The sequence below is a fragment of the Anguilla rostrata genome, chromosome 3, assembly GCF_018555375.3.
Source record: "Anguilla rostrata isolate EN2019 chromosome 3, ASM1855537v3, whole genome shotgun sequence".
NCBI classification, from domain to species: Eukaryota; Metazoa; Chordata; class Actinopteri; order Anguilliformes; family Anguillidae; genus Anguilla; species Anguilla rostrata.
In genome coordinates this window covers 10483794-10502455 of record NC_057935.1, presented here as the reverse complement: position 1 = coordinate 10502455, position 18662 = coordinate 10483794, and the positions used below count along the sequence as shown (strand labels likewise).

General features: G+C 43.7%; 2 protein-coding genes across 2 annotated transcripts; one reads left to right on the top strand and one right to left on the bottom strand.

Moving 5' to 3' along the window:
- Positions 1–2281: 2281 nt before the first annotated feature.
- On the top strand, positions 2282–14089 carry LOC135250089 (Kv channel-interacting protein 1-like). Its single transcript, XM_064326020.1, has 8 exons — positions 2282–2619; positions 7276–7400; positions 7976–8045; positions 8943–9013; positions 9877–9984; positions 10230–10334; positions 10458–10520; positions 12865–14089. The coding sequence occupies exons 1-8, from the start codon at positions 2562–2564 to the stop codon at positions 12910–12912; spliced, it is 648 nt and encodes a 215-aa protein (XP_064182090.1). The 5' UTR covers positions 2282–2561; the 3' UTR covers positions 12913–14089.
- A 65-nt stretch (positions 14090–14154) lies between these two features.
- LOC135250088 (uncharacterized) lies at positions 14155–17568 on the bottom strand. Its single transcript, XM_064326019.1, has 2 exons — positions 16102–17568; positions 14155–14296 (listed from the first exon to the last, which is right to left on the bottom strand). The coding sequence occupies exons 1-2, from the start codon at positions 17161–17163 to the stop codon at positions 14294–14296; spliced, it is 1065 nt and encodes a 354-aa protein (XP_064182089.1). The 5' UTR covers positions 17164–17568; the 3' UTR covers positions 14155–14293.
- Between the last annotated feature and the right edge of the window lie 1094 nt (positions 17569–18662).

The window sequence follows — 18662 nt, the reverse complement described above, 5'->3', positions numbered from 1 at the left end:
CCACGAAACTCTCCAAATTGGCTTTATCCAGCGGCAGACTGGCCTAGATTGTCTCTTATCAGGAGAAGGCAACTGCTGCAAATGTCGTCTCATCACTCCCTGGTGACCGGGGCAGTGTTAGGCATGGAAATTGGATTCTGATGGCCAGGGGCACTTAAAGACATGGAGGATACAGGCCAAAGGAATCCTGTTCTGTTGGCCTTGGGTACTACAGTGACACCTTCAGAATCAATGTGTGGGCTCTAATTTGTCAGTTGTCCTTGTCTGAAGTAGGCACAATTCACAGACCACCCTCTGAAAGCGGTTCAGGCATCATAATTTGATGTTAAAACCTGATGAGAGTTTTATTGGTTTGTGATTGGCAATTCCACGATTTTTGTGTTACCCAGAGTGGAAAGTGTCACAGGCGGGTACAAAATCCAGCTGTGAGACAGGAGTGTGCAGAATGCACACAGCTGTAGAAAGTGGCAGTTTCACAGACCACAATCATGTGAAAGAATTCAAATATGGAAGCCAAAGTCTCCTTGGAGCCCTTGGGACATAAAGCCAGGGGCCGTACTCAACACACCGGAAGACCCAAACACAACACAACCAAGCCCTATACCCAATACAGCCAAGACACCCTGGGGTCATATCCAAGGCTGTCACTTTATATAGAAACAAAACTACTAAAGTACTGCTATTGTAGCTTAAAGCTATGAGGTGTGTTAAAGATTTTTTTAAGTGCGGTCTATGAAGTGCATGCTTTCAGTAAGTTTGTTTTCTTTCAGATTTTGTGTTGCAGTTTTAGTGTGACAGTGCACGCAGATTGAAATTTTTATTCTAAAGGATGGATGATTATATGACTCAATACTGAAGTTAATAACTGAAACGTTAATGATGCCCCTTAACCTCAAAGATCTGTTTTCATACTTTAAGCCAATCCATCTCAGCGGCACATATCTGATATCACTGCAGCTATAATTTAAGGCTCGGCAATTATAAATCAGGTCTACAGCTGTCTGATACTTATTTGCCATTGTGTAGAGAGGGTGTGTAATGCATAATCTTTTCCAGTGTGATAATGAATAGCATTCAAAATACATGTTCCTATTGTATTTGTAAAGGCATTTACCAGAACCATAGTTATTTAAACTTGGTTGTTGGTGTTATAATAGATCATTAAATCAATACTGTTCTCAATCTTCCATGATTTACAGTAGCTACAACCTCAGATTTATGATGCCAGTGGCATTTCTGTTAAATTGCACAAGCAAACAGTAGTTGCATTATTCACTAATGGTGGCTTTGTATGTTATATTAGATTAATTATATATTACATTTTGCAATTCATTTGTAAACATTAGTGAAATATTTTTCAAAATCGTATTTTGTTTTGATGGAAACCGGAGGCAAGATTTGAGTTCATTATAGTGCACTTCCCCTGAGCTATTTATGATGTCATGTTTGCATTACATAAGCTTCCGACAATATTTCAGAACATAACAAGCTGAATAATTACTTTATGTTTGGGTAAGGGTTTTATCAATTTAATAATTTATTAGAACAATAAACGAGATACAATTTAAAAAAAGAATGATAATAAGATAAATGTACTTACAGCATTTTGTTCATTTTATTTTTTAAATGTACGCTGAATTGATTTGACAGTGTTGCACAGAGATATGTCTGCTAATAATCAGCAGACAACAAGCACAGCAATATTATACAGCAATTATAAATGATGATGATGATGATGAGGATGATGATGACGATGATGATATTGTTGTTGTTGTGACAACTGCATTTACGGCTATCGGTAGACACTGGTCTTGTGGCCATGCTGAAATAAAACCAACACATTGAAAAGTGTAAAATCAACACTGCTTTGACTTGGACAGCATCACCACATTCACATCACCACAACACCAGACTCCTCTGTAGTCACGCCAGCACTATGATTATTTCTATTTGAAAGAATTTTTAATGAGAGGCTACTTCCTTTTCATACTGGAACAGAAGCGGGAACTGATGAGAATTTCATCGCTGTTAATCACTTATACTTTCACATCACGGAGAGGGCGTTCACCTCCACTTAAACGCAGGCTTAGTCTGTGCCCCACATCATTTGACCAATTAAAGCACAATTTGAACTCAAATGTGAGAGGAGAGGGAGAGGAGACGGAACCAGTCAGACAGTGAAAGAGCAGAATGAATGTGGAATGAAGTGCTTATGGCCATCATTGAAGGAGGGTTCTGACGAGCTGTATGAATGAGAGGGAGAAGAAGAAGGGGGCGGGGGGCAGAAAAGAGGAGGAGTGAAATGTAATGCACATCTCACACAGAGGCAGGAGCAGCACTAGATGGGTTTAAAGAAAGGGTTTAGGGTAAAAAAAAATCCTGTCTAAAAGGTGAGTGAAAGAAGCCAGAAGGGAAGAAACAGAAAGAGAGATAGAGAGAGCGCAAGTTTGAGAGAGAGAAAGAGAGAGAGAGAGAGAGAGAGAGGGTCCTGCTGTTCACACACGTGCGTTCGGATTGCCATACAAGCTACGAGAAGCTGGTTTCCACCGCAAAGGGACAACATGGGCGCAGTGGTGGGGACGCTGACCATGCAGACCAAGCAGAGAGCTATGTCCAGAGGTAGGTCCTCATAACCCCACATGCAAGCATGCATGCAGACACACAGACACAAACATGCGTGCATGCATGCACACACACACACACACACACACACACTATGCCCTTGCACAGACTGATCCACGCAGACCTGCACCCCAACTGGTTGACTCACCTGCACTTAAAGCTAAATGCCTGCTGACAGACAGACAGAGAAGGCTGCTGTGGACTAACCGGTGTGTAGGCTTAGAGCCAGGAAGACTACTTACACGGTCTGAGGGCAAAGGTGTGCATCTTGACTGCAGCTGCATCTTGGGTGCCATCCCATCCCGAACTCCAGTGATCTCACTTGAGAAAAAAACCAAGTCGTGGCATTTTCACGGTTTTGACATTTTAATGCTTTTGTGTTTTTCCCCGCATGCCTTGTTATGGACGTAATATGTTTCAATTCAGGATTTGTGTTTTTTGTGTTTTGGTTAGCATAATTAGCAATAGCTCTTTATTGATGTTACATATACCTGCTGGTCTAGGAATGCTATTAGCTAGATTTGGCACTTTTGCTCATATAAATCAAGTGACTGCACTAATCCCCTTCTACATAATATTTTGTGCTTTAAAGATCGTTCACTAAGTGAATGTAATGTAAATATAATATAAAGAATAGAGTGTGTGTGTGTATGTGTGTGTGTCTGTGTGTGTATGTGTGTGCATGCATGCGCATGTGCGTCTTTATAATGGAGTTTATGTTTAGGCTTATAAATCTATATTGTAAATTGATTCTATGCCGAATGTGTTAAAAACATCCCTTGTTTCCACCATTATCTGTACATGCTTCATCATATTTCTGGAAACTTGGGACAATATTGTACACACATATAGGCAATTTCACAGGTTTAATGAATATTATTCCGCTGATGCAATAAATCCTCTTTATTGTGCTATCATATAAAATTCATACAGTTGCCCTGCTCTGAAACCTTTAAAATATAAAAATAAACTAGACTGTAATCACACAAAACAAGAATAAGTGTGGTTGCAGTGTTCAAGAGAGCAATTCAATAATGAACAAATATCTAGCAGTGTATCTATCTAGAAACAAAAACTATGCCAAGCAACGTAGGGGAGGGCGAGGGCGGTTTTCATATTTGGCTCAGTTCTGAAAATATTACTGGAGACAGATGAATCATTTTTTAATACAAACAACCAACATCCATTGGCTATGATTAAACGCCACAATTAAATTTCTGGAACATAACATTCATTAGAAATCTTACCAAAAGTATCATGAGTGAAATGTTACTTTTAACCCCAAGGTTGGGGTAAAAACTAACGTGGCATGGGGTACACCTAACAGCTTTAAAAGTTAACACAAAATAAGGCAGTTCATTACAATTCCATATTGTATGATACAAACAGTCTTTAACTTATTTTTTGATTACATTTATATGTTTTCCATGTTTTCCATCACAAGACTGGGGGGGGTTGCCACTTTTGCCTGGCTAGCAATCCAAGCAAGCTAATACGTTATATCAAAATGATGCAATCTGTTAGTGACCAAATGACTGTTTATGTTTACATACATTTGGATTCTTTGACATACACACAGTACAGTAGCCGAACAGTACTTCCGGTAAAAGAATTTTGCATTTTTAATCTTAAATATGTCCTTCAAGCTCGATGCATCTACCTAAAAAGTCTGTGTCACCTTTCTCTCCCCCAATATACAGTAAGGGCCAATCACATAAGCAACATATGTATGTCTGCAGTGATAACTGGGACAAATCACAGGCCATTAAGTAAGGCCTAACAAATTCACTTTAACTGCAAACATTTGCCTGGCCTTTAGCTGTTGAGAAAAATATTCTAATGAACAACAACTCTTATCCACCTCACAAACCCATTTCATTGGAAGACCCAATAAATGGCTTGTGTACACCCTTAGGTTTTCGCTCTATGAACTACTGAAAGACTCACTCCGCATAGTAATGAATCCTGGAGGCAGTCCTTCAATAAACTATAGTTTAATGCAGAAGATGGGTCTTACTCCACATAATGCTGTAGACCGTTTCACTCTATACAAAATAGTTAATTCTTGGACATTGTGCTCTACACAGGAATAAATACTAAAGGCAACCTGGCACAGTGTCATTTCACATTGTCATTACATTGCAGACTCAGATTCAATAGGCAGCTAATTTTGGAAGTGACATCACTTCACATTCTATACTGTAAGAATGGTTACTGGAGGCAGTCTCACTTAATGCAGAAGTTTTTAGTGGAGACGGTTGGCATTCTGCAAAAGTTCTAAAACAATCCCAATCCCACTGCTCATAACACAGTCTCACTCCACAAAGTATTAAATAATGGAGGGAGTTCTCCTGGGGGCCCTAGCTATGAGAAATACCCCCTACCTCTCCTCCTATCAGATCCGTAAGCTGTTCCTTATATATGTTGCATGGAATAAGCGAACCTTCACATTTCTCCATTACACAGGTCCATTGGGAGAGTGGCGGGCAGGGCCGTTTATTTATTTTCTTAATTAGATGGGCTAATTTGTCCAGATGTGTCCACCAGACCACGTTAAAATGGCAATATCATTCAGTATGGACACATTAGATTCACACTGTCCCTGTGAATCATCCTTCTGAGAATGTATGAGAAAAAAATAAGCAGATGAAAGTCATTATAATGGAGTATATCGGAAACATTACAGCAGGACAGAGATTAGGTGAATGCTGGGATCCAATTTTGGAATGTATTTTGTTGGTACTGAATAGATCATAATGGGGCGGTTTGCAGTGCTATTAGTCATCTGCGATAGACCTTGCTTATTCTTTGTTCATTTCCCAGTAATCACCACAAAGGAAAAGCCATTTTTGCAGCTTGAGTACATCTGAATTATTTGGAGGAGATGATAAAACCTTTTCATCTGTAACATTTCCATTATTTTGCTTCGTACTCTTGCAGATGGGCAACAGTGTATTTTGTCAGACGGTTGCGTTAAAGACATTCAGTGTATTCAGTCGCTCAGTACATTGATGTGCTTGGTAGCTTGGAGCACTGGGCTGATTCTGTGGACCGCGGAGGTGTCTCCTCTCTCTTTTGGAGAGCGTGTTCCCCCTACGGCGCCGTCCTGAAACCCATCTCTGTAATCCACTTCAGCATAATCCTCGGCAGCAAGATGAACATTAGCCTTGTCCGCATTAGCATAATCTTCATTAGCATAACAGTGATGAGCACTGTGCTAAGCGCTTCCCACATTCGCAGCACTTTGAAGGTGGATCAGCACCAGAACATACTGATCGCACATTTGCCTGAAATCCCTGTGCTTTGAGGCTACACTGAATATACCAACAGACTGACACTATGCTGCATAGGCATAGGTTTCATTTCAACTTTGGGGGAAACAGGAGACAATTCATTTAAAAGAAAATTTTGGAGGTGGCATGTCTCCCTGCGTCTCCCCAAACCTACATGTGTGGTATTCTGATGTAGAACATGCTGACACACACTGAACACAGACTCCACACAGATGCTGAACAAACCTGGCACATGGATACCGAACACACTGACTCTGAACACACTTGACGCACTGACGCCAAAGTTGTTCACACACTGAAATACAACGTAATAAAATGCTGGAGATCGACAACCCTGCAGCCTCTCCGAGTCCTGTTAGAAGATCATTGAGAGATCTACTGTAGGGGTAGAGGAGAGGCAGGAATGGGATAGGGGAGAGGAGAGCAGGGGACTTAAGATGGACAGTAAAATCACAGGAGAAACTGGGAAGGAAGATGAATGGACTGAAGAGGGAGTGGAAAGGCTATAAGAGCAACAGCAGAAGGTCAGAGGAAGGAAGCTGAGGGATGAGGTCACGCCACTCCAGCTGGTTTGATGGACAGCTGGAGTGAAAGATCTGAGACCGCAGAGCACAGCAGCCTCATTGCTTTACTCATTCATGGCTTTTTCCTGCGGCGTTCTGTCACTCAACAGTTTCTCCTCTGGCCCGCTGGATCAAGCTGTGGTTTGTGCTTTCTGTACTTGGATCCGTGTTGTTTAATGCCACCCAGTGGTGTAAGGGCTTCAATGCACTCGCATGTAAATTTATTTTCATGACACGCTTGGTATTTCTGTAGTCACACTATTAACTGCTGATCTAAGGACCTGGATGGACTCTGCTTCACACTTGAGCTTGTGATTTGTTTTTGAAAGGTTTTGAAAACATGCCTTCTAGTGTAAATCCCAGTACAGGAAATTCTTGCTTTCAGTGGGGGGTATGGTTTTGGGCAGCCATTCTCAAATTCAGTCATGGGCCCCACTACGTATGTTGGTTTTTCAGATTCGACTTGTTCGCATTTATTTTTATGTTGGACATATTAATTTTAGACAAACATTTTAGTTTCAGTGACTAGGAATTAGAACCTTGCCAATTTCACCCTTCAGTCTGTAATCAGTTGAAATAACCACTTTCTAAAGGAACCATTTTCCATACAGAAGATGAAAGCATTAACTGATTAATAGCCCTAGGATCTGAATATGGAAGTGACAGCACACTATAATATACAGAGTCTGTGAAGACTTAAAGATCATCTCTCTCTGTCTCTCTTTCTCTCTCTTTCTCTCTCTCCCCCTCTTTCCCCCTATCTCTCTCTTTCTTTCTCTCTCTCCCTCTTTCTGTAGATAAGATAGATGATGAGTTGGAAATTACCATGGTGTGTCATCGACCAGAAGGGCTGGATAAACTCGAAGCTCAGACCAACTTCACCAAAAGAGAGCTGCAAGGACTGTACCGTGGCTTCAAGAATGTTAGCGCACCTTTTTCCTCTCTTTGTTTTCCCCTTCTCTCTCTACCGTCTCTTTCCCACTAGCCAGATAATCTGACCATAGTCTTCGAGACAACATGCATGCAAATGAGGCTTATACAAACACCCCACTCTCCATTGACAATAAAAACAAGAGGTTACGTGAGAGAGAAGATTGAGATTCTGCACTATATGACCTCATTTTGGGGGTTTCAGGGGGCCAAAGCTGCTGTAGGAACTCAACGTGTCGCTCAGTTCTCTGGGTGATTGTGAGAAGGTTGGGTGATGTCCCTTAAGTTTTTACTGTAACACAGATCTTGTCTCAGAACTGCAGAAATTTTGGATATGCCTGTATGTAAGGCTGCCAAGTGTACAATACACAGCAGTGCATCGTGTTAAAATGAACACTGATAGAATCCATCTGTTTCCTAGGGACTCATACAGACACGGTTAGCATTGAATTAACGCTGAATAATTTATTGTAAATGACACTGGGAATGGTTCCTCCTGACATCCTGCCATACCACCCAAACAATTTTGCAATGTTCTGCTTACCTGAGCAATGTGCCTCTCCTCAGGAGTGTCCAAGTGGAGCAGTTAATGAGGAGACATTTAAACAGATATATGCACAGTTCTTCCCCCATGGAGGTAAATTCAAATTTATTAAGTGTCTGTGAGTGTGCGCGTGTGTGGTGTGCGTTTGTGTGTGTGTGTGTGTGTGTGTGTGTGTGCATGTTTGTGCGTGTGTGGATGCATCGTTGTATCCATGTGCAAAGGAAGCTCTTCTAGGTGTGTACATCTGATATGTATGTCTTTGGGTTACAACATGTTTTATCTTCCCCAGTGAAAAGGCCTTCGAAGAAACAGGTGGATGGATACATATCAGTCAACAAATACTGATTTACAGTATTGTCTGTATAGTAGTAGTGTGTCTGTGTCTGTATATGGAAATTACAGTGACATTTTTCCATTGAACAGGAACAATTTATCACAACAATATTTTTTTTTAAATCTTAGTCTTTTTGTAGAAAATAGAAAACCCAGGAAATGTGAATTCTTTAACAACAGAATGTCAGGGTCCAGTTGATCTAAATTGCATCTCAACTGACTGGCATCTTGTGAAGTGAGTTGGAAATGTAATGATGCTAGGCCTGCACATCTATTTCACACATATGGCAAAATAACTCTTAAAATGCTGAGTGTGATTTGGGTTCACCGGCTTTTGTTGAAATGGGACATATAATTCTGTCACAGAATGCGAGCACACAGGATGGTTTTTCTGTTACAGGGACTAAACCCCTGAGTTTGTGTGATAATGTTAGTATGTTCCTGGCTTTTTGGCCAGTCTTTGTGCTAGCATGTGTTTGTGTGTGCTAGCATTTGTGTGTTTGTCTTATGAATAGGCTATTTGTTTTAGACGTGCATGTCATTTTACTTAAGCATTAAGGAATGAATGTGAATGAATGTGAATGACGCACTGTATGTTTCAAAATGCAGTTTATCCCACTGCACAGTTTTTCCTGATTTCGGTCTGTTTCTCTCCAGATGCCAGCACCTATGCACACTATCTGTTCAATGCTTTCGATTCTACGCAAAACGGCTCTATTAAGTTTGAGGTAAACACTTAATAATTCACAGACCCTAGGCATAGCCATGCTCATAGCTCATACAATGTTGTTCGTACCATATATTTTTTTTAAATGTCAGAAAAACTGTTAGAGATTTAAAATGAGCTGTCCTATACCTCCCCAAACTTCCTGCCACTGTACTTTTCAGCCTCCCACCCTTACACACAATGGCATTTCTGAGTAACCCATATGCCCCCCAGTTCCTCTCTCACCCTACACTCCCTGTCTGATTTCATGATGGTGTGCATTTACAGAAACGTGCAGTCAGCGTGAAACATGCAGAATTCAACTGCAGCTTTAATACTTTATGCGCACAGCTTTAATGTCATGAAATGATGACTCCAGTTTGTATAAGTTACAAATCACAGACTTTTTCTGGCAGTTCTTACTGCTGCAAAAAAATCTCCAGCAGCTTTGGTTTTCTGCTTGACACATTTAATGGTTATACTACCTGCAGCCTATAACATTACTGTAACACCCAAGGCATTTCATCTAAGTAAATTTGAACAAATGATACATATAGATATGGCTGTGTGTGTTCTTTCTATGCATTCATGTATTTCTGCATTATTTTGTTTTCTTTTTCTGTCGTGTCATCTCCTTTTAATATCCTGAGCCAACGTATTTATAATTGGTTGCTTTGAGGGCCTCAATGTAGTGTATGACTACGAAATCCATCATTATAATTTAATAAATACAACGGGAACATGGATTCAGCATTTGCTTCAACAAATGTGTCTACAGTGGCTAATGTACCAGGATGTTTCTCACACTATCAAGACCACAGGGTTCTTCTCCCTTTCTTCCCCCAACAAACTCTTTGTTTCTCTCTCTCCCCCTCTCCTCCTCAGGACTTTGTGACGGCTCTGTCCGTCCTGCTGCGAGGCTCAGTAAGAGAGAAGCTGGAATGGACTTTCAACCTGTACGACATTAACAAAGACGGCCACATCAACAAGGAGGTGTGCGCAAGCTCGTGTTGCGTTAATGTTTGTCTTCATTATATTCCTGAGCATTGACATTGCTGTGATTTTTAACAGCCTGTGTATTAGTGGATTTGTTTACTGAAGTATATGCATAATATATCAATATTGGTGTAACATACCAATATTTCACAACAACTTTTCATATGGTGTGTGTGAGTATGTGTGTGTCGGTGTGCATTTTATGGATGTTAACGTATTTGCCTGTGTTTTGTATGTTACAGGAGATGACACACATTGTCAAAGCCATTTATGACATGATGGGGAAGTACACCTACCCTGCCTTGAAAGTAGAAGTCCCTAGACAGCATGTGGAGGCCTTCTTCCAGGTCAGTGACGCCGCTAAGCTCTCTCAAATGGGAACATTTGCACAAATGCAATGCCTTAGTGAGAACAGACCTTTTGGACATACAGTATTATAGGGCTGAAAAGAATCTTGCTCTCTCCCACAGAAAATGGACAAGAATAAAGATGGAGTCGTCACTTTGGAAGAATTCATTTTATCATGCCAGGAAGTATGTTACCATTATGCCTCTTACTCCCCCCTCCCCCATCTGCTTTTTGTGTTTTCATCCAGTTGACTTCTCTTGGCCTGCATCAGTTTCCATCCACCTGGTCATCCATAGACATCTGGTCTTGTTGGAGAAATTCACCACTCAGCTAAAAATTGATAAGCATTTCTGACCTTGAAAGTGCTTAGGCTCAGGCTCGTGACTCCTGACATGTCCTGAAACAATGACCACGTAGGGTCCAACATGCTGTGTTAACTCTAGAACAGACAGCCCTGTTGCCTATATCACAGCTTTCCTTGAAGACTGAAAAGAGCCTGTCGGTCTGTAGCAGACCTATCTGATTTATTTTATCTGCCCAATTTCATCCAAAATATGTGCAAATGCATTTTATTTTTGGAAGCTCTCAGTAATATATGATTTATGAAGTACAAGCTAATGTATTTTAAATAAGGTACAAAATGTGATCATTTATGTAACTGGCACTCAATAATGCCAGAAGTGTGGCATTCAAAAATGTCTGAATTTTTTTTTTTCACCCTCGAGGCCTTCAGCAAGCATGGCTGCCAAACCAATGTGGGGTACCTCTGTCAGAACCACTTGGGGCTTGCTTAACACTGTTCATTTCATACTGAGTTTGCAGACCCCTTATTACATCAGTGAGTGAAGCAGTGAAAGTTGGCCAGAAAATGCCAATCTCAACTAAGCCAAGAAACATCCTGGACTCCCCTATATTGTTAGGAAATAATAATTTATTATAATTTTTTTGGTCACACTAGAGGCTTTATCTGTTCGTTTTCTAAGTAAATGGGTTTCTTTGACAACAAAAGCACATTCGCACTCATTCATACCCTCTCAAATCTAACATAGCAGCACTCAGGTCGTTACATCAGATCTCCCAGCTCTTGTCCTGGCACGGGGGATTTTTATCCCCTCCCACGCGAAGCCACAGAGCAATTCATCATCCGCCCGCGCTGCTGAGAAAAGCAAGCGGTCGTTCGGCGAGTGATCCATTAAGAGTTGAAAGGTTTCTGGCATTTCGTGCGGCCCAATGAGACGCAGGGGCATTACTGTCCCATTACGGTGAGCGATGTTAAGTGAATTTGGGCTGATGGTGATTGAGTGCTTCATTTTACTCTTGCCTTCTTCTGGGGAGTCTGCGCTCCTTGCCGGTGTTTTCGTTTCCTTCTGTTTGACAATAAAATATTGACAAGGTGTCCCCCTGCTTTTAATTATTATGATTTTTATTTCAGAGTAAAACCTACCCACTGCTCTACTTATAGTTACTACACATTATATCACATGCTTGGCTGTTTACTATGCTCAGGTAAGCTTTATCACTGTGAATAGAACCATATTAGCATTTCTAAGCAAATTTCAAAATAATAGAAAATCCATCTGCACTGAGCACACATTTTTTGTGTGTGTGTTTTGCATTGTTCTGAAGCACATTGAGTTCCCTGTGCATGAAATGAGCGATTTAAATAAAGTTTGACTTTTGACTTGGCATTGTGCGAAAAAAAGATTGCTGGATAAAAACTATGTCTGATTTATCAAAAGCTGACCAAAGCTATGGGTGCAATCTGCTAAATGGTTTTTCCTTAATACTCATGGTCATTTTCTGCAGTCTTTATTAAACCCACCAAAGGGGCGCATATCTGATGCTTTGACCAAGGTCAAGTGACTGCAAGGTCGGCTAATTAAAAAAACATGTGCAAATATCACGGGGTGCAGACGTTTAATTAATTTATAAAGCTAAACTCAATGTTCTATGCACCACTTAATTAATTTCAAGGTTGTGGATGTTTCCCCATATGTCACACCCTGGGTTCCCTCTGCCAATCCCGGATACTGCACATTAAAAAATATTAAATGACCATTTACCTCATGTCACAAATTCTGTCAGAAATTAACTATGGATGAAATTACCTTGTTCTTCATAGGATACTAAGGTATTATAATATATTGTAATAAGTAGATCTGTTCTATGATTTTAGGTCATTGATACATTTAATGAATTTAATGCAATGCTTTCTTCCTCATTTGTAAAATACAGGAATTATCTGCAAATCATCTGCCAAATATGCTAATGCCTGTCTGAACGTATGGGATATGTATGAAGCATAAAATATCGAATTATGAATTTTGTTGGAATTCTTCTTCCATCCTTAGAACCCTTGCCCCTTTTTTCTCTCTTCTTCCTTTGACTGTCCCCACTGTCTTCCTGTCTTTGTATGAACCAAATAACTACTAATATGACACAAGAACCGATTACAGTAATATACTTCAATATAGGAGCTATTGTGTGTTGTAACAGGCCTTAGCACAGACTTTCATTTCTCTCCTCCAGGATGAAAACATCATGCAGTCCCTACGGCTGTTTGAGAACGTAATGTAAAGAGAGGAGTAAAGAGAGAGAGAGAGACGAGCGGACCGAGGAGATTCAACGGAAGGACACTAATGGACACACTACTGCCTACACCCGGAACAACTTTTATAACGTGGACCTGTCTTTATATTTACAAACGACCGCACTCCTTGTAAACGCACTGGTACAGCTCCTCATTGCCTCCCTTCTCTGTCCTCTGTGTCTGCAGCCACCCCTGGTCCCCACGTATAAGGGCGATACAAGTGGCAGCAGTGGTTAGGAACCTGGGCTAGTAACCCTAAAGGTTCAGGTTTGATTCCCCTAGGGCACTGTTGTTGTACGCTCCAGCAACTTACTTCATCTAAATTGCTTTGGTACATATCCAGCTGTATGAAAGGACACTGTGAAAATGTAAATTTGTTGTAAGTTGCTCTGGATACAGTAAGTGTGTAATAGGCTGCATGTCAACCATGAAAAGGATACTCAGTTGTGAACTACATATTGCCGTTAATTTGTGTGAATTGAACAGGGGTGCATGCAGATACATAGCCCCATTATGATCATAATGGGAAAAAAAGATGCTTAATCATAAGAATGCATGTTAAAGATAGCATACCAGGGGCCTCATTTGATGGCATCTATTTAAGACATGATTATGATCATAAATGTTGTATGTGAAGTTTATACTAGGAGGTAGCCTATGTTCATTTCCTGCTGGTTATCTGCTGCAAGTTTGAGGGCTAGGTGTTAATCCCCAAAGTGGGCTGTGTTTGCACTTTAAGAATACCATTTAATAATAAACAATTTCAGGCATGAAAAGTGTGAGAAATGTTGAAATGCGGCCTTATTTAGCAAAACAGGGCTGTTATTGGTTAACTTTGCGAGCAGGAGTAACGGTGAAGCACGCTCACGTCAGTTCTGTATCACGTAAGATTTATATATTGCAGGTACATAAGACGCAGAGGCACCGCTTTAAACCAACGTAAGCGACTTTTCTCGGTCACAGTTATTTTAATGAGTGAAGCGTAATTTGGGAAATAATCTTGAGATGACATGATCTTAGTTTTAAATCCAAAAACATTATAAATTAGGCCCTAGATCTTCATTAAGACCATGTGGATTAACGGTCTTTAAATGAAAAATCCACCTACTTTAACAGACCATCAACATTTGTGCCCAACCAGACTGCATGCATTGTTGCTGGGAATACCCCTGTGGCAAGTGAGTGCCACCCCTCCTGTTTAAACACACACACTCACGGGAGACAGTTGGTTCCTTAATTAGCACTGCCGTGCTCTTTTATTCACCAATGCGTTTTACAACACTCTGTATATACAAACGACGGTTCCGCAGCCGTCTTGTTGTCAGCCCTCTCGCTCCAGCTTCCGGTCTTCCTTTAAAAACCCCAGGCTCACTGTTGAAAGCAATCAGAGGCAATCAGCGCAATTAAACAATTAACAATTATCGGCGCTGATTACCTCCAGCTGACAGTCGTGACGAAGGATCCGCGAGCCGCTCCTCTCACACTCTCTCTCTCTGCAGCCGACGCTCAAACCACGCCCACCCCACCACATACCCCCACCGCCCGACTTAGGCCGGGGAGCCATCCGGCCGATGACCAACCCCCCCCTCCCCCCCCCTCCTGGGGCGAGAGAGGAAGTCCGCCACGACCATCCGTACACCCGGTCTATGGATCACCTTGAAGTTAAAAGGCTGCAAAGCCAGATACCACCGAGTGATCCGGGCGTTGGTATCCTTCATGCGGTGAAGCCATTGGAGGGGGGCATGGTCCGAACAGAGGGTGAATGGGCGACCCAGAAGGTAATACCGGAGGGCTCCGACCGCCCACCGAATGGCGAGGCACTCTTTTTCCACCGTGTTGTACTTCGCCTCCCGTTGTGACAGTTTTCGGCTAATGTACAGCACGGGGCGGTCGACTCCCTCCACCTGCTGGGTCAAAACAGCCCCCAGCCCTCTGTCCGACGCGTCGGTCTGCAACACAAAAGGGAGAGAGAAGTTAGGTGTGAACAAGAGCGGCTCCCCACAGAGAGCTTCTTTTACCCTCTCAAACACCCGCTGGCACGGTTCCGTCCACTGGACCGGATCTGAGGCACCTTTTCGGGTTAAGTCAGTTAGGGGGCTGGTTAGCTCCGAAAATGCCGGGATGAACCTCCTGTAATAGCCGGCCAGCCCCAAGAACCTCCTTACCTCTTTTTTTGACTTGGGTCGGGGACAGGCTGCAATCGCTGCGGTTTTGTCCACTAGAGGCCGCACCTGTCCACTTCCCAAGTGGTACCCCAAATACCGTACCTCCGCTCGGCCAATAGCACACTTCTTTGGGTTAGCCGTGAGCCCTGCCTGCCTTAAGGATTCGAGCACTGCCCCCACATGCTGCAAATGCTGCTCCCAACTGCTGCTATGGATGATTACATCATCCAGATAGGCAGCAGCATAACCAGCATGCGGACGCAATACCCGATCCATTAGGCGCTGGAAGGTGGCAGGGGCTCCGAATAACCCAAACGGAAGTGTCCTGAATTGGTACAAACCATCCGGAGCGGAGAAAGCCGTTTGAAAAACCATTTCCCGAGAGCTTTTAGGCACCAGCAATTGGGTGATTTCCTCCTTAGTCTGAGTGTCACGACCCACTCTGTATAACCTATCCCGAATTATTACAAAATACGGGTGAGTGAGTGTTGCATCAGGGCGCACCTGTTGACCATCAATGGACATCACGCGGTCAAAGGCAAAGCGTAGGGTGTCATCACGAGACTGCTCGAGTGGGAAATCCTCCATGGGGCGAAACACCGGCACCTGCAGAGTCTCCCCCTGAGGCTCCACTGGTGCCGGCTCCCCCTCTGCTGCGTCGGACGACCCCGCGTCACCGCTGACAGCAGCACACACATCACACAGCCCTAGCTGTCGTGAACGCACCCCCCCTACCTTACCAGCTGCCTGGCGGAACCCCGGCCAATCAGTGCCTAAAATCAGAGGGTGCGAGAGGCGGGAGCTAACCGCAGCCTTTATTTTATGCTTTTTCCCTTGACACCGAATTTCCACGGAGACTATAGGGTACTCGTGTAAATCCCCATGCACACACCTTATAGAAACCCTTGATGCTTCCAACAACGCCTCGGGTCGAACCAGGCTTTGTCGAATCATGGTCTGCATAGCCCCTGAGTCCAACAGCGCCTGGTGTTCACTCCCTTGAATCCTTACCGGAATACAGTACGCTCCGTCTGGATCGGGAGCGGAGGTGGGCGGGCCGACAACACGGACCACCTGCCCCACCTCCATGAGCGGGCACTCGCGGCGCAGGTGACCCGGTTGTCCGCACCGCCAACACCCCGGTCCGGGCGTCTGAGGAGCTCTCTGTGGGTCGTATCCCGCCGCCACTGAGCCTGGGGCTGGGGAAACAGAAAAAAAAGGGTTGTTGCGGGAAAATGCGGGGGTTTGGGCACGGGGAAGGGAGGAAGAAAGGGGGGAAGGAAGGGAACGAGGAAGGGCTCTCCTGCGCGGAGCCGTGTCTGCCCGTCCTTGCTGCTGCTGCTGCTGCTGCTGTGACTGGCCGTGGGGGTAGAGCGCCAGGTGGTCCTCCGCCAGGGTGACGGCGGCCGCCAACCCGGTCGGCCGATGGCACCTCACCCAATTCGCCGTCTCCGCCGGGAGGCCATCGATAAAACGTTCGAGGGCCACCAGCTCCACCACCTCGTCTGCTGACCGGAGTTCTGGGCGCAGCCACCGACGCGCCATGTCCAGCAGTCTCTGCGCGTATGCGAATGGTCGGTCCTCTCTGGCCAGGGCCGTCTCCCTGAACCGTCGCCGGTGTTCTTCCGGGCTGTATCCGAGACGGTCCAGGACCGCCTTCTTTAGGTTGCCGTAGACCGTCCGCGCTGTGGGGGGTAAGCTGTGTGCCGCCCGTTGTGCTTCCCCAGTCAAGAGGGGCAGGAGTCGGACGACCCACTCCTCCTCCGGCCATTTACTTGCCCTCGCGGCCACCTCAAATCCCTCAAGGAACGCCTCCGCGTCGTCCTCCGGGGTCATTTTAGGTAGATGGAGAGCCACGGGGGGTCCGGTCTGTCTCTCTCGGGAGCTGGTTTCTCCGGCAGCCGCCAGCTGCAGTAGAGCCTGGGTCTGGAGGGAAGTTTGCGCCCGCAGAGCCTCCAGCTGTTCGGCGTGCATCGCCGCCTGCCTCTCCTGCATCGCCGCCATCCCCTCCAGCATCCTCGCCAGTGCTACCACCGGTTGTGGCGTTTCCTCCTGCTCCTGGCTGTGTTCCATGTTGTCTCGTGTGTGTTTAATACTTCTCCCCCCGCACGGGCCACCACTGTGGCAAGTGAGTGCCACCCCTCCTGTTTAAACACACACACTCACGGGAGACAGTTGGTTCCTTAATTAGCACTGCCGTGCTCTTTTATTCACCAATGCGTTTTACAACACTCTGTATATACAAACGACGGTTCCGCAGCCGTCTTGTTGTCAGCCCTCTCGCTCCAGCTTCCGGTCTTCCTTTAAAAACCCCAGGCTCACTGTTGAAAGCAATCAGAGGCAATCAGCGCAATTAAACAATTAACAATTATCGGCGCTGATTACCTCCAGCTGACAGTCGTGACGAAGGATCCGCGAGCCGCTCCTCTCACACTCTCTCTCTCTGCAGCCGACGCTCAAACCACGCCCACCCCACCACAACCCCATATACATTTCTATTGATATCATTGCAGTGGGAAACAAATATTCATTCTTCAATTGACATTTTTTTTAATGATTATAAATATAATTTTATTATCATGACGTTGAGTGTACAGTTTGTGTTTTATTTATATTGATTATATTATATTATTTATTTATATTATAGTGCACAGTGGTAATGCCTCCCCACTCTTCTCAGGTGTACAGTTACTATAACTTACAGTTACTATATACTACCTGTTGTTCAGAGTGACTTAACTCATTGGATGATGTCGTAGAGATCCAGCCTGTGCTCTGCAGTGTCTTTTTGAAAATGTTTTCTTGTTGAAAAGCTGCTATCGCCCCCCCCCCCCCCCCCCAAAAGAAAACATCCTAATGACCCGGTTCTCTATCCAGACTTTGCTTTTTTGTTACAATAATAAACAAATTCAGTTTAGCATAAAACATAGCCTTTTCCTGGCATGTAGTGTACTATTCACTGACTGTCCTAATGGAATTTAAATTCTCTTGTCAAGATGTTCTATAAAAAACACTGAAACAAACTTTTTAGTGAACGAATCATGTCTGGAATATTTATTTATGCATTTGTTTATTTGCTGTCTGTATGGGTGAGCTGAGTTTATGGAAGCAGACAGTATTCAGCGCTTGTGACTTGTGCTTCCAGCCAGTTAAGTGTATTAAAGCAGACAGCCATGCCTGAGGCTCTCTGCGGCTAAGGTGTCTGCTTTCCACCGTGTTTCACAGATCTGGAACAGTTTCACGGAACCGACGCACACTGTACATCTAACGCATATCTCAAAGTGTGTGTGTTGCGAAGCACTTGAGAAGAGCCATCCTGTTGAGTTCTACCCTGTACCTGTACCGCTTCTGTTGTCACTGTTGGTGTTATTGCCCCCCCCCCCCCCAAAAAAAACCCTTGACTGGAAGAATAAGGCCCAGGATGCAATGTGCTCACGAGATGATTGAAGTGTAAATTAAGTTTTAAATTATTTTCATGTGCATTATGATGTGTTCTTTATGCCCAGTGCTGGTTCTTGACATTTACAAGGTTGCAAAATAGAATTCTATTTTCCATTGTCCATTTCAGGCAC

Bases quoted from the DNA above. Each gene is read 5' to 3' on its own strand.
- LOC135250089 (XM_064326020.1), top strand. From the start codon at position 2,562: ATGGGCGCAGTGGTGGGGACGCTGACCATGCAGACCAAGCAGAGAGCT. The intron at 2,620-7,275 runs GTAGGTCCTCAT...CTCTTTCTGTAG, and splicing joins GCAGAGAGCTATGTCCAGAG to ATAAGATAGATGATGAGTTG. The intron at 9,014-9,876 runs GTAAACACTTAA...TCTCCTCCTCAG, and splicing joins ACGGCTCTATTAAGTTTGAG to GACTTTGTGACGGCTCTGTC.
- LOC135250088 (XM_064326019.1), bottom strand. From the start codon at position 17,163: ATGGAACACAGCCAGGAGCAGGAGGAAACGCCACAACCGGTGGTAGCA.